The sequence below is a fragment of the Sciurus vulgaris genome (genome assembly GCF_902686455.1).
Source record: "Sciurus vulgaris genome assembly, chromosome: 10".
In the NCBI taxonomy this organism is placed as follows: domain Eukaryota; kingdom Metazoa; phylum Chordata; class Mammalia; order Rodentia; family Sciuridae; genus Sciurus; species Sciurus vulgaris.
Window position 1 is genome coordinate 124,128,479 of NC_136470.1, and position 16,467 is coordinate 124,144,945.

At 34.0% G+C, this 16,467-nt stretch overlaps 1 protein-coding gene across 3 annotated transcripts in view; it reads left to right on the top strand.

The window, feature by feature from the left end:
- The window catches only part of NCK1 (NCK adaptor protein 1), a 67,181-nt gene extending 52,456 nt beyond the window's left edge, over positions 1 to 14,725 (top strand). For 2 of the 3 annotated variants that reach the window (XM_079154993.1, XM_079154994.1), the window contains exons 2-4: positions 16 to 259; positions 10,816 to 11,528; positions 13,644 to 14,725. In XM_079154993.1, coding sequence (XP_079011119.1) covers positions 34 to 259; positions 10,816 to 11,528; positions 13,644 to 13,838 — 1,134 coding nt within the window. In that variant the 5' untranslated portion in view covers positions 16 to 33 and the 3' untranslated portion in view covers positions 13,839 to 14,725. Of the gene's footprint in view, positions 1 to 15; positions 260 to 2,374; positions 2,663 to 10,815; positions 11,529 to 13,643 lie in introns of those variants that run through there. The other variant, XM_079154995.1, reaches the window with a different exon arrangement.
- Positions 14,726 to 16,467: the final 1,742 nt, after the last annotated feature.

The following is a 16,467-nucleotide window of genomic DNA, read 5'->3' on the forward strand; positions in this document are numbered from 1 at the left end:
TTTCTGTGTTTACAGTGCTAAAGCTGCTAAAAGATGGCAGAAGAAGTGGTAGTAGTAGCCAAATTTGATTATGTGGCCCAGCAAGAACAAGAGTTGGACATCAAGAAGAATGAGAGATTATGGCTTCTGGATGATTCTAAATCCTGGTGGAGAGTTCGGAATTCCATGAATAAAACAGGTTTTGTGCCTTCTAATTATGTGGAAAGGAAAAACAGTGCTCGGAAAGCATCTATTGTAAAAAACCTAAAAGATACTTTAGGTAAGTTGCTTTTGTATTGAAAGAAAAACAAATTCCTTTTAAATGGATTCTGAAACTTGGTTCACTGTACAAAATCCTGACAACAGTGGGCAAAATTCACTTGAAAAGGCCAGGACTGGAATTTCAGTTAGGCAAGGTAAGTTTGGTTCATAGCAGGAGTACAAGTTAGGTTGTTAGAGTCATAAGTATTAGTAGTTTCTATAAATCTAGGTCCAAGTTCAAAGGTCAAGTGGTGCTAATGAGTAGATTTAACTCTGACCTTTTAGCTCCTTGAATCATGAGTTCCTGTTGGAGTTTAGACTTAAAGGCAAAATTCTGCCTCTAATTGAGGCAGGGAAAAGTAACTACAACAGAGTATAGCCTCTTTGGAAATCAAGGCAATTTATTTTACATGACACATTACTAAATTTTAACATCCAATGACTTGACAATTTGAACTTCACCTTAAAAGACAAACTGTTTTATTCTGTTTGACGTGGATCATTATTATACATTAGCATCTGTAGGGCTGATATCCTTCCTGTTTTGTTTCCCTTTTTACCCCCTCTGTTCTTACTCTAAATTTGTCGATTTTACTGGCCTTAACTTGAGGGTTGGAGGCAGCAGTAGCTACTTCACACTGGACTTGGCTAAGCTGATAGGAAGGAAATATGTACATTTGAGACTGTTTTTTTGTTCTTTTAAATCTTCTTAATTAAACCTTCCTTAGCTGACAGGAAGGAATTGGGAGGGACAGAAATTAATTTTGTTATTCAGGCAGACGTGCTGTTGCTTAACTGTTCTTTGTGTATCTGTAGAAGAAAAGAAAATTCCTCCTTGTAAAGATAGTTTGAGACCAATGTAGTATGATTGACAAATACGAAATATTATTTTGACTCACTGCTTCATATTAGTTTTTATTTCTTATTCAACAGTATTGCTATTCTAGGTCTTTTAACTATCAGCAGTACAAGACAAATGTTTTTAACTATTGTACGGCAGAAACTAAAATACAGTAAAATTCAAAGTAAGAATTCCATTAAGGGGGCTGGGGAAATAGTTCAGTCAGTAGAGTGCTTGCCTTGTAAGCATAAGGCCCTGGGTTCGATCCCCAGCACTCCCCCCAAAAAAAAAAAAAAAAAATTCCATTAAGTATTTAGAATGTCATTGTCTGAGCCAAAGACTTATCTCTATTTAAAGAAATCGCTATTGGTCTGGGGTTACAGCTCAGTGGTAGAGCACTTGCCTAGTACATGTGAGGCATTGGCTTCTATTTTCAGCATCATATAAAAAATAAAATTATTGTGTCTACAACTAAAATTATTTTTTTAAAAAATAAATTGCTGTTAACTTTATTATAATATTATAGTTATTGCTACCTGTATTCCAGGGTGTTTGGAAACTTTGCTTTAAGTCAGTGATCTGTCTGTATAATGATATAAATCCAGCTTTTGCATCTGTCTGCCTTCTCCTTTTTCTCAGAGTTTCTGAGAAAACTTGGCTTTTTGGGGGGCGGGGTGTGGGTGTGTACTAGGGATTGGACGAACCCATGACCTCATGCATGCTAGGTGAATTCCCTACTGCTTAGTTACACCCCAGCCCTTGCACCCCTTTTTGGTAACTTTAATGTCCCATATAATTAATTTGTTTCACAATGATTGTACTAGTATAGGTACTAATCTTACTAGTTAGTTAAAATATTTGGGAGTTAAGGAAAAGGAGGAAACAGAAGGATGAATGTGTGAATATATTTTTAATTATTAAAAGTATGTATGCTTAAATAAGCCAACCCCCAAAAAACCAAAGGCCAAATGTTTTCTCTGATAATGAAGATGCTAATTCACAATAAGGGAGAGGGGGTTTAAGGAAGAATAGAGTTACTTTATATTATGTAGATTTGGTATGGGGAAATGAATGATAGTAGTTGAAATAGACATGAGGTAATAACCTCATGTACATATATGAATGCATGATATATGTGATCCTACAATATGTATAATTAGAAAAATGAGAAATTATACTCCATTTAGGTATGATTTTATCAAAATGTGTAAATGCATTCTACTGTCATGTACAACTAATTAAAACAAATAAAAACTTAAAATATATATATGCTTTAATGTTTCTTCCAAAATAAGTCTAAATAATAAGTTCACATTTTGGACATGATGATATACTTGCTTTATAGGTTCTTTTATAGTTTAGTGGGAGAAAAAGGTTTTGGAAAGAGAGAAGCCTCAGAAAAACTTTCTATTGCTTGGGCGTGGGCCAGGTCACATGAATTGGGTGTGGGAAGTTTCAGTGTTGCAGAACAGACCAGGAAGCTGACTGAGAATTATCCTGAGCTGTGTTAACAAACTTACAAAAGGAACACAGGATTTTTATTCAGAATGGATTGGTTAAACGTCTTTAAAGATTTTTTCAGTAAGTTATTCTTATTTTTAAATCTGTAGTTTTGTTGTTTTTGATTTAGATATTTTACTTTTCTGAATTCAAAGGGAAACTATGGAGAGAACTTGGTGGGTTTATATAAGTTAGTACTTAATGTTGTTTATGTAATACAAGCTAAATGGTGATATATCAAATATTAGTTTTGACTTGCTAAAATAATTTAAAAATGTTTTAGTATGAAAGTTTAACAAATAGGGAAAGGAAATTAATATTTTGGATTTGATGCAGTTAATTCTAATTCCATAACTTTCATCTTAGCACAGACATTTGAAGTGAATTAAATCAATTGTAAACATACTAAAAACTTTAGAAAAAAGGATTGAATGAACAAATTCCTGTATATGCAGCCTTTGAATTAATTAACATAATAGTGTTTTGCTACTTTTCATCTACATTTTGTAGAACTATGTAAAATTTAATAAAAGCTTTAGTAAAATACTAGACTAGTACTAACTTACAAGAGTCTAGTCTGTATGTCTGCTAATAGCCTTTTTATGATCCTAAAGAGTGAACTTGATTTGGTCTCCTTGACTATTTGCTTGGTATTTCTAAAAAATGAACAGAGGAGTTGTTGAAGTCTCTTATGTACAAGGAACCTAAGGAAACAAAGGATAACCTGATGAGAGATTCCAGGGAAAAGGGCAAAACAAGAGTAAGCATTTTGTTGAAAAAGAATATTATAATTATAATATGAGGATTCATTTATTTTGTTAGCTTTTGTGACTAAGTGATCCTTGTAGAATGTCTTATAACTTGTTTACTTTTTGGAAAATTATTACATTTTTTAGATCTGTGCATTTCCAGGTTTGTGGCTAGTTTTCTTTTCAGAGAACTTATTTAATTTATTCATTGACTTGTTTATGAACACACTTTTATGAGTCTACCTCAAAGCAGACAAGAATCATGGTGAAAAGCTAATATTAACTCTTGCACAACTTATATTCTGAAAGGGAGATAGGTGATAGTTGTTATTTATTACCAATACAATGGATTCTATATCTAGGTGTAGTCATAAGTAATGTTGACCATAAATCAATCAGAAATGATATAAAAATTAATGTATCATGACATAGTGATTTGGTATTTATCATCTTATAAATATAATGACAGAATTATTCTCTTGACTGAGTCTTAGGAAATTAATTATTACTCTTAAATGTATTCATAGTCCTAAGGCCAGGATCTGAGATTTGTAACCAAAATATTCCTTTCCCCAATCCCTGTGGCACCTTAAAATTTCTACTTATTTTGCCAGCTTTTCAGAGTAGAAATAGGTTATCCATTCACCTATTCCCTGAATGGACTTAAATTTAAGTAAAGGAAACAGGATATGTGCTCTTAGTGTGGTAACCAGAGTACTCTTTAAAACAAAAATTACACATTGTTTTAGATAAAACAAATAATAAACAATAATTTCATTTAGAGAATAGGTGAAAATACGAAAACTTAAAACCGGCAATAGAAAGAGTATTACATGATTGTATTTAGAATTGCTTAGTTCTGTCCCCATATAAACCACTTACTAGCCTAGGGTATGTAACTAAACTTTTCTGATTTCCTGTTCTTTGTTAAAAAAAAAAAAAAAAAAAAAGTGGTAGGCAAGACTAGATGATCCTGGAAAGTCCCTTCTAACTCTAAAAGTCTCACAGTCCTGGTAAACAACTTAAGTGGTCTTGTGTGTATCATTAGGAATCAGGGGAAATCCATGAGGGTGAACTTGTCTTAAAGAAGTAGCAACATAAGAACAGATTAAGAGTTCACTGAGGAATTAGAAAAAGCACAGTAATACTTTCTGTGGACTCATTCTATTGAATATTTACTCAGCAACTTAGACGTAGGAAAAAATAACATGCTTCAAGCAAGGAAGACCTGATGCTGGAACAGTAAGTACTACAATAAAACTGTGAAGATTGGCGAGGACCTAGCCTGGTAGCAGTTTACATGAGTAAAAGTCTTGATAAAAGCTGTTGTGGTAATGTTAAGTGCTAAAATTTCATCATAGTCCATGATAGAGATACTTAGGTGAAGAGATGCAATGGCTACCTTTTGTGTGTGCTAGCTAATTAAAATATGATGTAGTTTTCCACTTTGGATAGAAATACTTTAATCATGCTATTGAGAAACTGTAATGCTGCCAAATCCTGGCATCCAGTATATCAAGGATTTAGAAACCAGGTTACATGGGGAAGAGTTACTGGTACAAAAATTTACCTCAAGAAGAGGAATGACTATTACATAAGATGAACTGTTCATAGTGCTTAACCAGGTTTTTACAAACTTGTGAGGAGCTCGTGATGCATTGTTGTGGTTAAGAAACATTGCAATAGAAATAGAGAAGTAAGACCACTAGTAGTAGCGAGGAGAGGATTAGAGGCTATGCTAATACTTTTTTTTTAAAAGATGAAACTAACAATAACCTGTACTACTGTACCAGGCTGCGTGTTCAAAAATTTATATCATCAGTGTGATAGTATCAAGTGGTGGATCTTTGGGAAGTGACTAGGTTGCCATGAGTGATATTAATGCTCTTATTAAAGAGGCCCAATGGACCTTATTTGCTCCTTTCACTGTATAAAGGAAGTTATCATCCATGAGAAACAAACTCACTAGATATATTTTGTCAGTGCCTTGAGCTTGAACTTTTGGCTTCCAGAACGGTGAGATATAAATGTCTGTTGTTTCTAAGTACCCAATTTATGGTAATACATTTTGTTTGTATAACTTTATGAAATACTTCAATGGTGAGAGATTGAAAGTTCCATTTTCTTGCAATGGAAATAAAGAGTGATACACAGACCCTTCTCAAAAATTGCCTACCAGTTATGCCTGCATTTGTTCAGTTATTTGTATGATAAACATTCAAAGAACATTTCAACAGAGAGGATGGAGAGATAATTAAATGCTTGATCTCAAGGAAGCAAATAATGGTATACAAAGTGTCTTACAGTTAAAATACAAAGAATAGTAATGGTACAAAGGAGTAATATGTGAACTGTTTTGCAGGGAGAGAAATCTTCAGTAAGTAGATAACATAGACTAATTCTTAAAGAACGAGGATGGGCAGTGTTTTAGGCAGAAAAACATGTAAAATCCCCAGACCCTTCAAAGAACATGGGTTTTCAGTAACCCTGAGGAGGTTGATAGGGCTGTGGCTCATTAGTTGTAGTGTCCTTATGCCAGGGAGAAATAGGAATGAGGCTAAAGACATGCTCACAGAGGGTTTTGTGCTGTATAGAAAACAAATATTCTAAGCTTATTTTCTTCCTTGAAATATTTCTGACCTCTGAGATTAAAATAGTTTCTTCTTGATGTTTTCTCACTTAGCACTTTAGTTGTTGGGTTTGTCCAAAAATTCTTCATTTCTTTCTTGATAATTTATAATTCATCTTAGACATTATCTCTTTCAGAATTAAAAATCATTATGAAATTAGTCTTCATTTTCAGGTAAAATCTTTTTTGTATTTGCATATCAATATTCCATTTAACAAACATGTAATTATACGTATCTGCTGTGTGCAAAGTTCTGTATGGTTTAGGAAATGCAAAAGATCAATGAAGCATATGACACTCCTCATTGAAAGCTCATGCTCTTATAGATGGACTTAGACAACCAATGTAGAGAAACCTCAAATGCAGGTGCCTCAGAAGGGGTATTGAAGGTGTACATACAACTTAATAGGCCTGAACTAGAATGGCAGTGGTGGAAATAGTGTTGATAGTAAGGAAATAAGACAACTCTTAAGGGTTTGCTTAAAAACACCTAAAAAAAAAAAAAAAATTGGCAGGGGTAGGCACTTGGGACATAGCTTAGTAGTAGTACAAGGGTTAAAAAGAGAAGAGGTAAAATTCATATAACATAGACTTGACCATTTTAAAATATGTAATTCATTGATATTGAGTACTTTAAAAATATTAGACCTTTTATTTCTAATTCCAAAACATCATCGCAGAAAGAAACCCTGTACCCATTAAACAGTCACTCTCTACTTCCCCCTCCCTTTTAGCCCCTAGCAACTACTAATCTACTTGTTGTCTCTATGAATTTACCTATTTCAGATGTTTCATACAAATGGAACCATACAATGTATGATCTATGCCTTTCACTTAACATTTTCAAGGTTCATTCATATAGCATGTATCAGAACTTCATCCTTTTTATTGCTGAATGATATTCCATTTTATGGATATATATCACATTTTGTTTATTCATCTGTTGGACAATATAATATTGTTAAAATTCTTCAATATTACTGAATTGTACTTTTAAAAATTCAAATTGTTTCCATGTTTTGGTTATTATGACCGATGATGCTGTAAATATTCATATATAAGTATTTGCATATCTATTTTCAGTTCTTTGATGGTATATTACTAAGAAAGGAATTTCTGGAATATATGGTAATTGTTTTAACTATTTGAGGAACTGTGAAATTGTTTCCCCTATCGGTTAACATCATTTTACATCCTACCCAGCATTGTAAGAGGGTTTCAGTGTCTCCATAACCTTGCGAACACTTCTCTTTCTTGTTTCCTTTCTCTTCTGTTTATAGCCATCCTAGTTGATATGAAGTTCTTGCATGGTTTTGATTTGCATTTCCCTGACAATTAATGCTGTTCAGCATCTTTTTATGTGCTTGTTGACCATTGGTATATTTTCTTAGGAAAAATATTTATTCGTATCCTTTTCTAATTGTTTTTATTGTTGGCTTCTAAAAGTTTTCTTATAATGCTGTAAAGACTATACATACCATTAATCAGAATTATAACATGCAACCTATTTTTTAGGTCGTATTTTTTGTAGTACTAGGGATTGAACTTGGGTGCACTCTACAACTGGTCTACCTCCCCAGACCTTTTTTTTTTTTTTTTTGAGACAGGTCTTGCCAAGTTGCCAAGGCTGGCCTCAAACTTGCCATCCTCCTGCCTCAGCCTCCCGAGTAGCTGGGCTTATAGGCATGCACCACAACATCTGGCTTCATTTTCTTGATAGTGTCCTTGTGCGTAAATGTTTTTAATTTTCAATGAAGAAAAATAATTTTTCTTTCTTTTGAGAAGGAGGGTTCCTTGTGCTTTTGGTGTCAATAACTAAGAATCCATTGCTAAATACAAAATCATGAAGATGTACTCACATATGTTCTTCTAAGAGTTTTGTAGTTTTAATTCTAAAATTTGAGTCTTTGGTTCATTTTGAGTTAATCTTTATATATAATGTGGAGTCCAGCTTCATTCCTTTATATGTGGATTTGTCCCAGTACTATTCATTGAAAAGATGATTTTTTTATCAAATGGTCTTAGTGCCTTTGACAAAAAGTAGTTGACCATGGCTCATGAGTTTCAGGAATTTCAAAATTCTCTTTTATTCATCTGTCTGTCCTTATTCTAATACCACACTGTTTTGATTATTTTGGCTTTGAAGTAAGTTTTGAAAGCAAAACTGTTGAGTCTTCCAAGAATTTCCTTTTCCGTTTTCAAGATTATTTTGGCTACTTGAGGTCCCCTGTAAAATCTGAAATTTAGTGTCTGTCAGGATGTCTTTCTATTTAGGTCTTTAATTTTTTTCAGCAATATTTTATAATGTCTGGTGTATAAGCTTATACTTCTTAGGCTAAATTTATTTCTATTTTATTTTCTTCTAAATGCTATTACATGTTATTTTCTTAATATTCTGGGAGCTCATGGTCCTCAGGGCTCAAGGTGAGGCTGAACATCATGGCAGAAGAGTGTGGCAGAGGGAAATGATTCATATGATCAGGAAATGGAGAGAGAGATCTCCACTTGCCAGATATAAATACATACCCAAAAATCTATGCCCCAAATGCCTCACCTCCTCCAGCCACATCCCACTTGTCTTCAGTTACCACTCAGTCCCATCAGGTGGTTAATTCACTGATTGGGTTCAGGCTTTCAAAACCCAATCATTTCTTCTCTGAACCTTTTTGCATTGTCTCACATGTGGGCTTTTGGGGGACATCTCTCATCCAAACCATAACACCTAGTATTTACAAGAACTTTTAAAAATCCCTTATTATCCTTTGTATATTCTTTCCCATCATCTTCCTTCTTAGGCTTTTTGTAATCTGTCTGTTCCTTGTTTCAATTGTTCCTTCCCTAGGCTGCTGCATCAATGCAGTGATTTAGTTAAAAGCCACCCAGGAAGACACTATAACCCTGGGAATGTTCCAAGTAAGGCAAACCCAAGGCAAGCCATTGTACCAGTTCTTCAGGGAACAGCCAGACAAGTTGAAACCCACAATCACAATTGTTTAAGAATATTGTTTAAGTTCATATAGCTCCCTCAGGCATTAGGAGTGCAGGTTGCTGCCTTTACAGCCACCACTGGCATCGGGGATGGTAGGCAGGCATTTTAATATGCCATAGCACTTAGCATCAGCTTTCTTCACTAACCCTTCCCCTAGTTTTATACATTTTTTGGTAGGTTCCAGAGTTCTTTAGAAATTGATTCTGGCAGTATTTGCCAGTTCATTAATTGCTTTTTAGAAGCCCTGAAGTTCCCTTCTGTGCCATTTTAGATAGTGTTACTTCTGATGTGGTGATTTTTAAGAATGATTATATTGTTAACCAAAAGTAAGAAAACTAGGAGAGGAAATTGATTTATGGGCATAAAAGGAATTATTTTTGTTTAGACATAGTACTGGATTTGAGATGCTGATATAATCTGTAGATATCTAATGACAGTTGGAATTTTGGTGCTTGAATTCAAGAAAGAGCTTAGAGCTGCAAAGAAATATGAGCATCTTCTACATAGAAGTTAAAATGAAAGTTGAAATAGAGGGGAGACCAAGCATGGCATCTTGGAAAACACTTTTAACCAAGAACAATCATTCACCTACTTATTCAGCAAACATTCACTTTGTTCCCACTCCTAATATAGGTATTGCTAACATTGGAGATATAAGGAAGTAAGATCTAGTTTTCTGTCTTCAGGAAGTTCACTCTCATATTAAGGAAAACAGTCATGTACATCATAATAGCAAAGTTTAGAGGAGCCCAGACAGAGGCATACAAGAACATATAAGTGGTCAGGAGAAAATTCAGGAGACTCAGGAAAGTTCAGAGAAGGAGAAAACATACTGGAGAGAGAGGTCTATGATCTTGGTTGCTGCTTGAAGAAATTGAGAAGACTGAGGACTCTTAAAGGTACAGATTTGGCATAAGGTGGTGGCACAATTTTCATAAGGTTTTAATCGGGTAGTTTTGATAGCATGGCAGATGTAAAGAATCAGATTATCAAGAGTTTGTGAGCAAAAGTGACTTTATTTTGGAGTAGAAGAGATTCTAGTATGTTTATAGACACTTACAAATTGAATAGGAGGGAAACAAGGATGCAAAGAATTCCAAAAGAGGAAGGTTTGTGTTTTGAACTCAAAAGGACCAGGGTTTAGGGACTTGGCTGAAGAAAATGAGTGGGGATAATGAGAAAGTTTTGAGACAGTGGGAAAGAATTTCAAAAGTTTAAGTATCTGCTGGTATTGAGCACTTAATAAAGTCCCTGAAATTATATCTGTAACCCAAAATCTTTGCCCTTATGGAGGTTACATGTGAATGAGGTGAAGGGAGACAAATAAGTAAATAATACATCATTTAAAAATAAATATGAGATAGAGTTTGCTGGTTCTGGGAACTAAAAAAGCAAATGAAAAGATTATCCAAACATCACTACAATTTTATGTTACATATTAAATAGTAATTTAAGTTTTTCTTTTGTTTTTATATAGCTCATTATAAAATCTGGGTTCATAAGATTAGTATGGGTTTCTGGAGCCTTTATATACTTAGATTATGGCTGTGTGAAAAAAGTAATGTATATTAACATTTAAGAGAAAAATCTGTTAATTTAGGACAACTTTATGTAGTTACTTCCAGGTCTTTGGCAAGAGCAAAGATAAAAAGGTAAACTGTCACATAACTGAGATTAAATCTGTGATTAGGAAAGGAGAATTTTTATCTCATTTCCAAAAAGATGGTCATACTATACAGACATTTGTTATCTTCATGTAAAGACTTCAAAAAAAATTATACAGAGTTGAGGATTCTTTTTAAATAATGAATAAATTGATATTTTTGGTAGTTGCTTATATTTTTATTGCCTCTCCTCTTTTAAACAGGCATTGGAAAAGTGAAAAGAAAACCTAGTGTTCCAGATTCTGCGTCTCCTGCTGATGATAGCTTTGTTGACCCAGGGGAACGTCTCTATGACCTCAACATGCCCGCCTATGTGAAATTTAACTACATGGCTGAGAGAGAGGATGAATTATCATTGATAAAAGGGACGAAGGTGATCGTCATGGAGAAATGCAGCGATGGGTGGTGGCGGGGTAGCTACAATGGACAAATTGGATGGTTCCCTTCAAACTATGTAACTGAAGAAGGTGACAGTCCCTTGGGTGACCATGTGGGTTCTCTGTCAGAGAAATTAGCAGCAGTTGTCAATAACTTAAATAGTGGACAAGTGTTGCATGTGGTGCAGGCTCTTTACCCATTCAGCTCATCTAATGATGAAGAACTTAATTTTGAGAAAGGTGATGTAATGGATGTTATTGAAAAACCAGAAAATGACCCAGAATGGTGGAAATGCAGGAAGATCAATGGAATGGTTGGTCTGGTACCAAAAAACTATGTTACCATTATGCAGAATAATCCATTAACCTCAGGTTTGGAGCCATCACCTCCACAGTGTGATTACATTAGGCCTTCACTCACTGGAAAGTTTGCTGGCAATCCTTGGTATTATGGCAAAGTCACCAGGCATCAAGCAGAAATGGCATTAAATGAAAGAGGGCACGAAGGGGATTTCCTCATTCGTGATAGTGAATCTTCGGTAAGTCGATTTTCAAAGGTAAATGGAAAGAGAACTGTGGGTATAAAATAAATAATTTCTTCACTGGTCCTAAGCATAAATATCGTGAAGCTAAAGTTACTGTTCTTTCCAGCTGTGTATTTTGAATAAATGGTAACTGTAGCAGTGAAATTAAACTGAATTATTTGGCCACGTCCAGTTGTGTTGGTTTGGAGTTCCTGGAATGTGTTCTATTGCATTAAAAGGAAAAATGAAAAAAATTAAACATTGACATCTTCATTGAAAGTAGAAAAACACAGTACATAAAACCGGGAAAACATTTCTTAAATTGCTATTAGATGCAAGATATTAGAAAATAATCACCGTAGTCTTTGAAACATAGGAAATCCCCTAAATGTAAAAAAATGATATACATTTCTTCATATAGGTTGTTTGGAAATTAAAATACACTTTTATTATGTACTTTATAAACCTGTTTTAGTGCTGGGTGAGGTGGCACACACCTATAATCCCAATAACTCAGGAGACTGAGGCAGGAGGATCACACAAGTTGGAGGCCAGCCTGAGCAACTTAGGAAGACCCTGTCTCAAAGTTAAAAGATTGGTAGAGCAGTTTCTTGGCATGTGTGAAACCCTGGGTTCAATTCTTAGTACAGCAAAACAAAAGCAAAAAATTTTATTTTAACACTATTAGAAATACATTTGCAATAAAAGGTAAATTATATCACAGTACTTGTAAAACAGTAAACTTGAAAACTACAGAAACTGAGGAAGAACATAGTTATTTGGTCTCTTTTGGGTATTGTCTTGAATATTAAAATTTGGCGCCACTCATTTTCCTTAAAAGTGACCTCTCCTTTCCTTGGGTAAATGATAACACTACTCTTCCACCAAATCATGATATTAACTTTGGTATTAACTTTGGTGAATGTAGTTTGTATAAAAATGAGTGCATATTTATACAAAAGGTTGGAAGAGAAAAAATGTGTGAGAGATTAAGATTATTACTTCTTTAGGTGAAGTTCAGGGAGATGGAGCTTGTACCTAACCCTTCAGAAAGATCAGTTGGTTGACAGTAAGAAAGAATAGTGGGATCCATTTTTTTTGTTAGATGTCTGGTCTGGCCCACGTTTGAAACTTTGGGAATACCTATAAAAAGAGGCTTTTGGGGTTGATGTAGATTTTTCAGAAGTTTGTTAGGTTTAAAAAACAAAAGCAAAAACCAGCCAACCAGACAGTAACAAACAACTACAATTAAAAAAGAAGGAACTTGAATACAGAATACCATGTATTTACTTGTGGGTAGAGCTACATAACAAGGCAAAACAAGCTATTATTTTGAGTGATATAATTCTTAAGATAGGGGTCTTGAATAGGCATATTTTGTTTGGCTTGCACAATGCTTTTTTAAACATTTGAATTCATTGCCAATATTTAAATACTGGGACATTTATTGTAAGAATCCAGACTTCAGAATTTCCTTTTAAAATGATAAGCCCTGCCAACATTGAATCCTGTTCTGTAGGACAACAATCACAAATGGTAAGTGTCTGCTTCAGATTGGCCTGAACACTGTCATTCCTTCTGTCCATCTACTCTGACACCTGTTCCCATTATTTTTTTGTCCCTTGTAGACTTTTGAGTTTGTGACCTTTCATTAGACTTTAGACTGATTCTCACTTTGTTTCCTTTATTTTTGAGAATTCAGAGTATTACCTCTAAGTCAGCTACTATTAGCTACATATCGAAAGGAAGTAGGGTGGATGTTTAAGATTTTCTCCCGTATTTCTTCAGTATTCTGCCTGGAGAGAAGACAAGATATTGTGCCTCAGATATTAAACTAAAGGTTTTACTGTAGTTGTTAGGCTGCAGACACCAAGATGTTCAGAGACTTATGGTTTTGAGTCCTCTCTTGTTAATTAAATGGGTGATATTGGGCAAGTTAGCTTCTCTGCCTCATTTTTCTCATTTAACCTGTAAAAAGAGTTTGTTTTAAGAAGTAAAGGAGATAACAAAAACAATTTTGCATGATGCCTCATACTTGGTAAGCACTTGGAGTTTAGCACTTTATTAGTTTAATATGAAAATGCTCATGTGTGTCTTTCAAAATGTTAACTATTGTTTTTTCTCTCTTAGCCAAATGATTTCTCAGTATCACTAAAAGCACAAGGAAAAAATAAGCATTTTAAAGTCCAACTAAAAGAGACTGTCTACTGCATTGGGCAGCGTAAATTCAGCACCATGGAAGAACTCGTAGAACATTACAAAAAGGCACCAATTTTTACAAGTGAACAAGGAGAAAAATTATATCTTGTCAAGCATTTATCATGATATTGCTGATCAGAAGTGACTGCTCTACAGCTTTAATTCATCATATAATTGAAGACTGAGGAAGTGTCAGTCCAATCATGCTTGATTGGAAATTGCTGTTTTTTTCTAACTCTGAGAATTGACTATAATACATAAGTATTTTTATTATAACTCAGCCCATACATATATACTATGTATGCAATGCATCTGCATAGAACAGTTCTTATCCTTGGTCTTCTATTTTACTGTTTTCTTCTTTGCTGTTTTTCTCTTTGCTTCTAATATTAAGATTTTGTATTTTGAAAAAAAGGAGTAATACAGATCAGAAGTCTTTATATGGAAGATTTCCTTTATTCCCATTCCTTGATTTCCTTGTAAAGGCACCCCATTAGTTCTGCCATGGTTTCTCTTCACATAAAATTATATCTATATATGGCATATGCTAAAATAAATTTCTTGGAGAGTGTTAATCTTTTCTGTGACTAAATAGCAATAATAAATGGAAAATTAGAAATTATTTTCAGGTATGTATTTGTCACAAGCCATTGTAAATATCAAGTATGTTGTGTATGCCATTATTTTTAAAAGTTCATTCATTGTCTTCACTGTACTATGAAATAGATGGGGCATGGGTTAGAAACATCTTAATGTAATTTTAATTTACAATTGTTGAAACAAAAATCACTGAAGTCTTAAGAATTTTCTTTGATTTTTTTTTTCTTGTTCTTCAAGAGAACAAAGCAGTCTCTGAGATATTGAGCTTTTAAAACTGTAAATGGATGCTCTAGTGTTACATTTTTTTCCCTAATGTTACTTTACCAAAGCATCTTGTATTAGAACATGTTATATTGATGTCAGTGTGAAATAAATTATGAACAAGTTTTGGGGAAATAGGAGACAATAAGAGATGTAGGGCGTTTTGGTTTTTCTTTCTCCCCAAACATACATTGTAAGGAACAGTATTTCCTAGTTTCCTTTCCTTCTTTCAGTGTCTACCCCATCCCACCCTAACCCCATGCTGGGAATCAAATCCAGGGCCTTCTACACATGCTTGGCAAGTACTATCACTAAGCTACTCCCCAAGCCCTTCCATTTTTCAGCTTTGAGTTTTATTGACTAAGACACTAAAATTGATGTAAACCTGAGGGGGAAATGGAATGTGCTTGTGGTTAGATAAAATTACATTATTTTTAAAGCCTTGTACTTTTTGTTTAACAAGTTGTAGTTTGGGCGAATGGGTGACAGGCTTCTGTAAAGTATTGAATCTATTTCTGTAGGCCACAGGGAAAAATACGATTGTATTTTATGGTCACACTTTCCATTATGCTGAAGATTTAAATTTATGCAAAGTAACCATCAATATTTTAATTGAAAATACTTACTAAAAGCACATAACTTAGGAAACATTAGAAAGTCATATTTTCCCAAATTTCTCCTATACTGCCTAAGCATATGAATATTCCCATTCTCTGCTATTATAAACAGAAAATACATCAGAGTATTGATGGTAAAATTGAAGTTGTGAAATCTGTAATTTTTATTTTAAATCTTAAACTCATTTAAAGACTAATGTTGCCACTGGGTGGCAGCCCCGGCTTTTCCCACTAAGCAACAGAAGTCAGCAAACATAATTGAGACATTGGTGTATATCTGTTTTTTAAATCTTTTAGTTCATATTTTATTATCTAAGTGCTTTATTAAAGTAATAGTAGATAAGCTTAATGGTAATAAAATTTATGCTTACCCTTTTCTATAAAATCACATGAATATAAATTGAGGAAAATGGTTTAAGAGTAGAATGACTAGATAGTAAACATCTTATATTTAACATATATTTATGATGCTTTCTTTTTGTTTTCTCTGACTTTTCCTACCCACTTTTCATTTTGAAGCAAAAAATGAGTGCTTAATTTTAAAAGGAGCAATTTGTATGAATATGAACTATTTATAGCAAATCCCCCACTGAGCTGATATTAATAGAGCAGGATTTTAAAGAAGTAACTTGTCGTGGAAGCAAGGTGCATGTTCTCATGCCATAGATTTATTAGAGAGTTCCCAGGTAACGTGTGCCAGTAATACGTATTCTATGCTTATTATGGAATGGAAGCTTTGTTAGGAACTATTTTGTACTTGAACATTTTGTTAATTTTTAAATCTTAAACTTATCTTTATGGCAATGGCTATTTCTGTAAGCATAAATTTTACTTGAAGCAATTTTCTTAGAAATTGAATAACCTTAGAAAACAGCTGCATAGCTAGGGTAATAATAGGATTTGTGTTAGAAATCAGGTTTCCTCATCCCCAGACTGGTGGTGTGGAAAGTACTGCTCTGTGCACTACTTTTAGACCAGGAGAAAGGTCCTGAGAAAAGCAGTGTTACAGAAGTTTTCTATCACATAGGAGGTGATGAGTTATCAAATATAAATGTACATGAAACATGTAGCCCTGCCCAACCCACTTCTACAAATAACTTCTCCAAAATCTAGGAAGGAGCTTAGCAACAAAAAGAATTGCTGCCGTGACCCTTATTTGTTCATAAATCCTTGGGATTCAACTGGATATGTGTTCACACATGTACATTACATGTCACTATACATGTTAACACATACACCTAGTGTTACAACTATTTCACAGAAAGCAGAAAGACTGG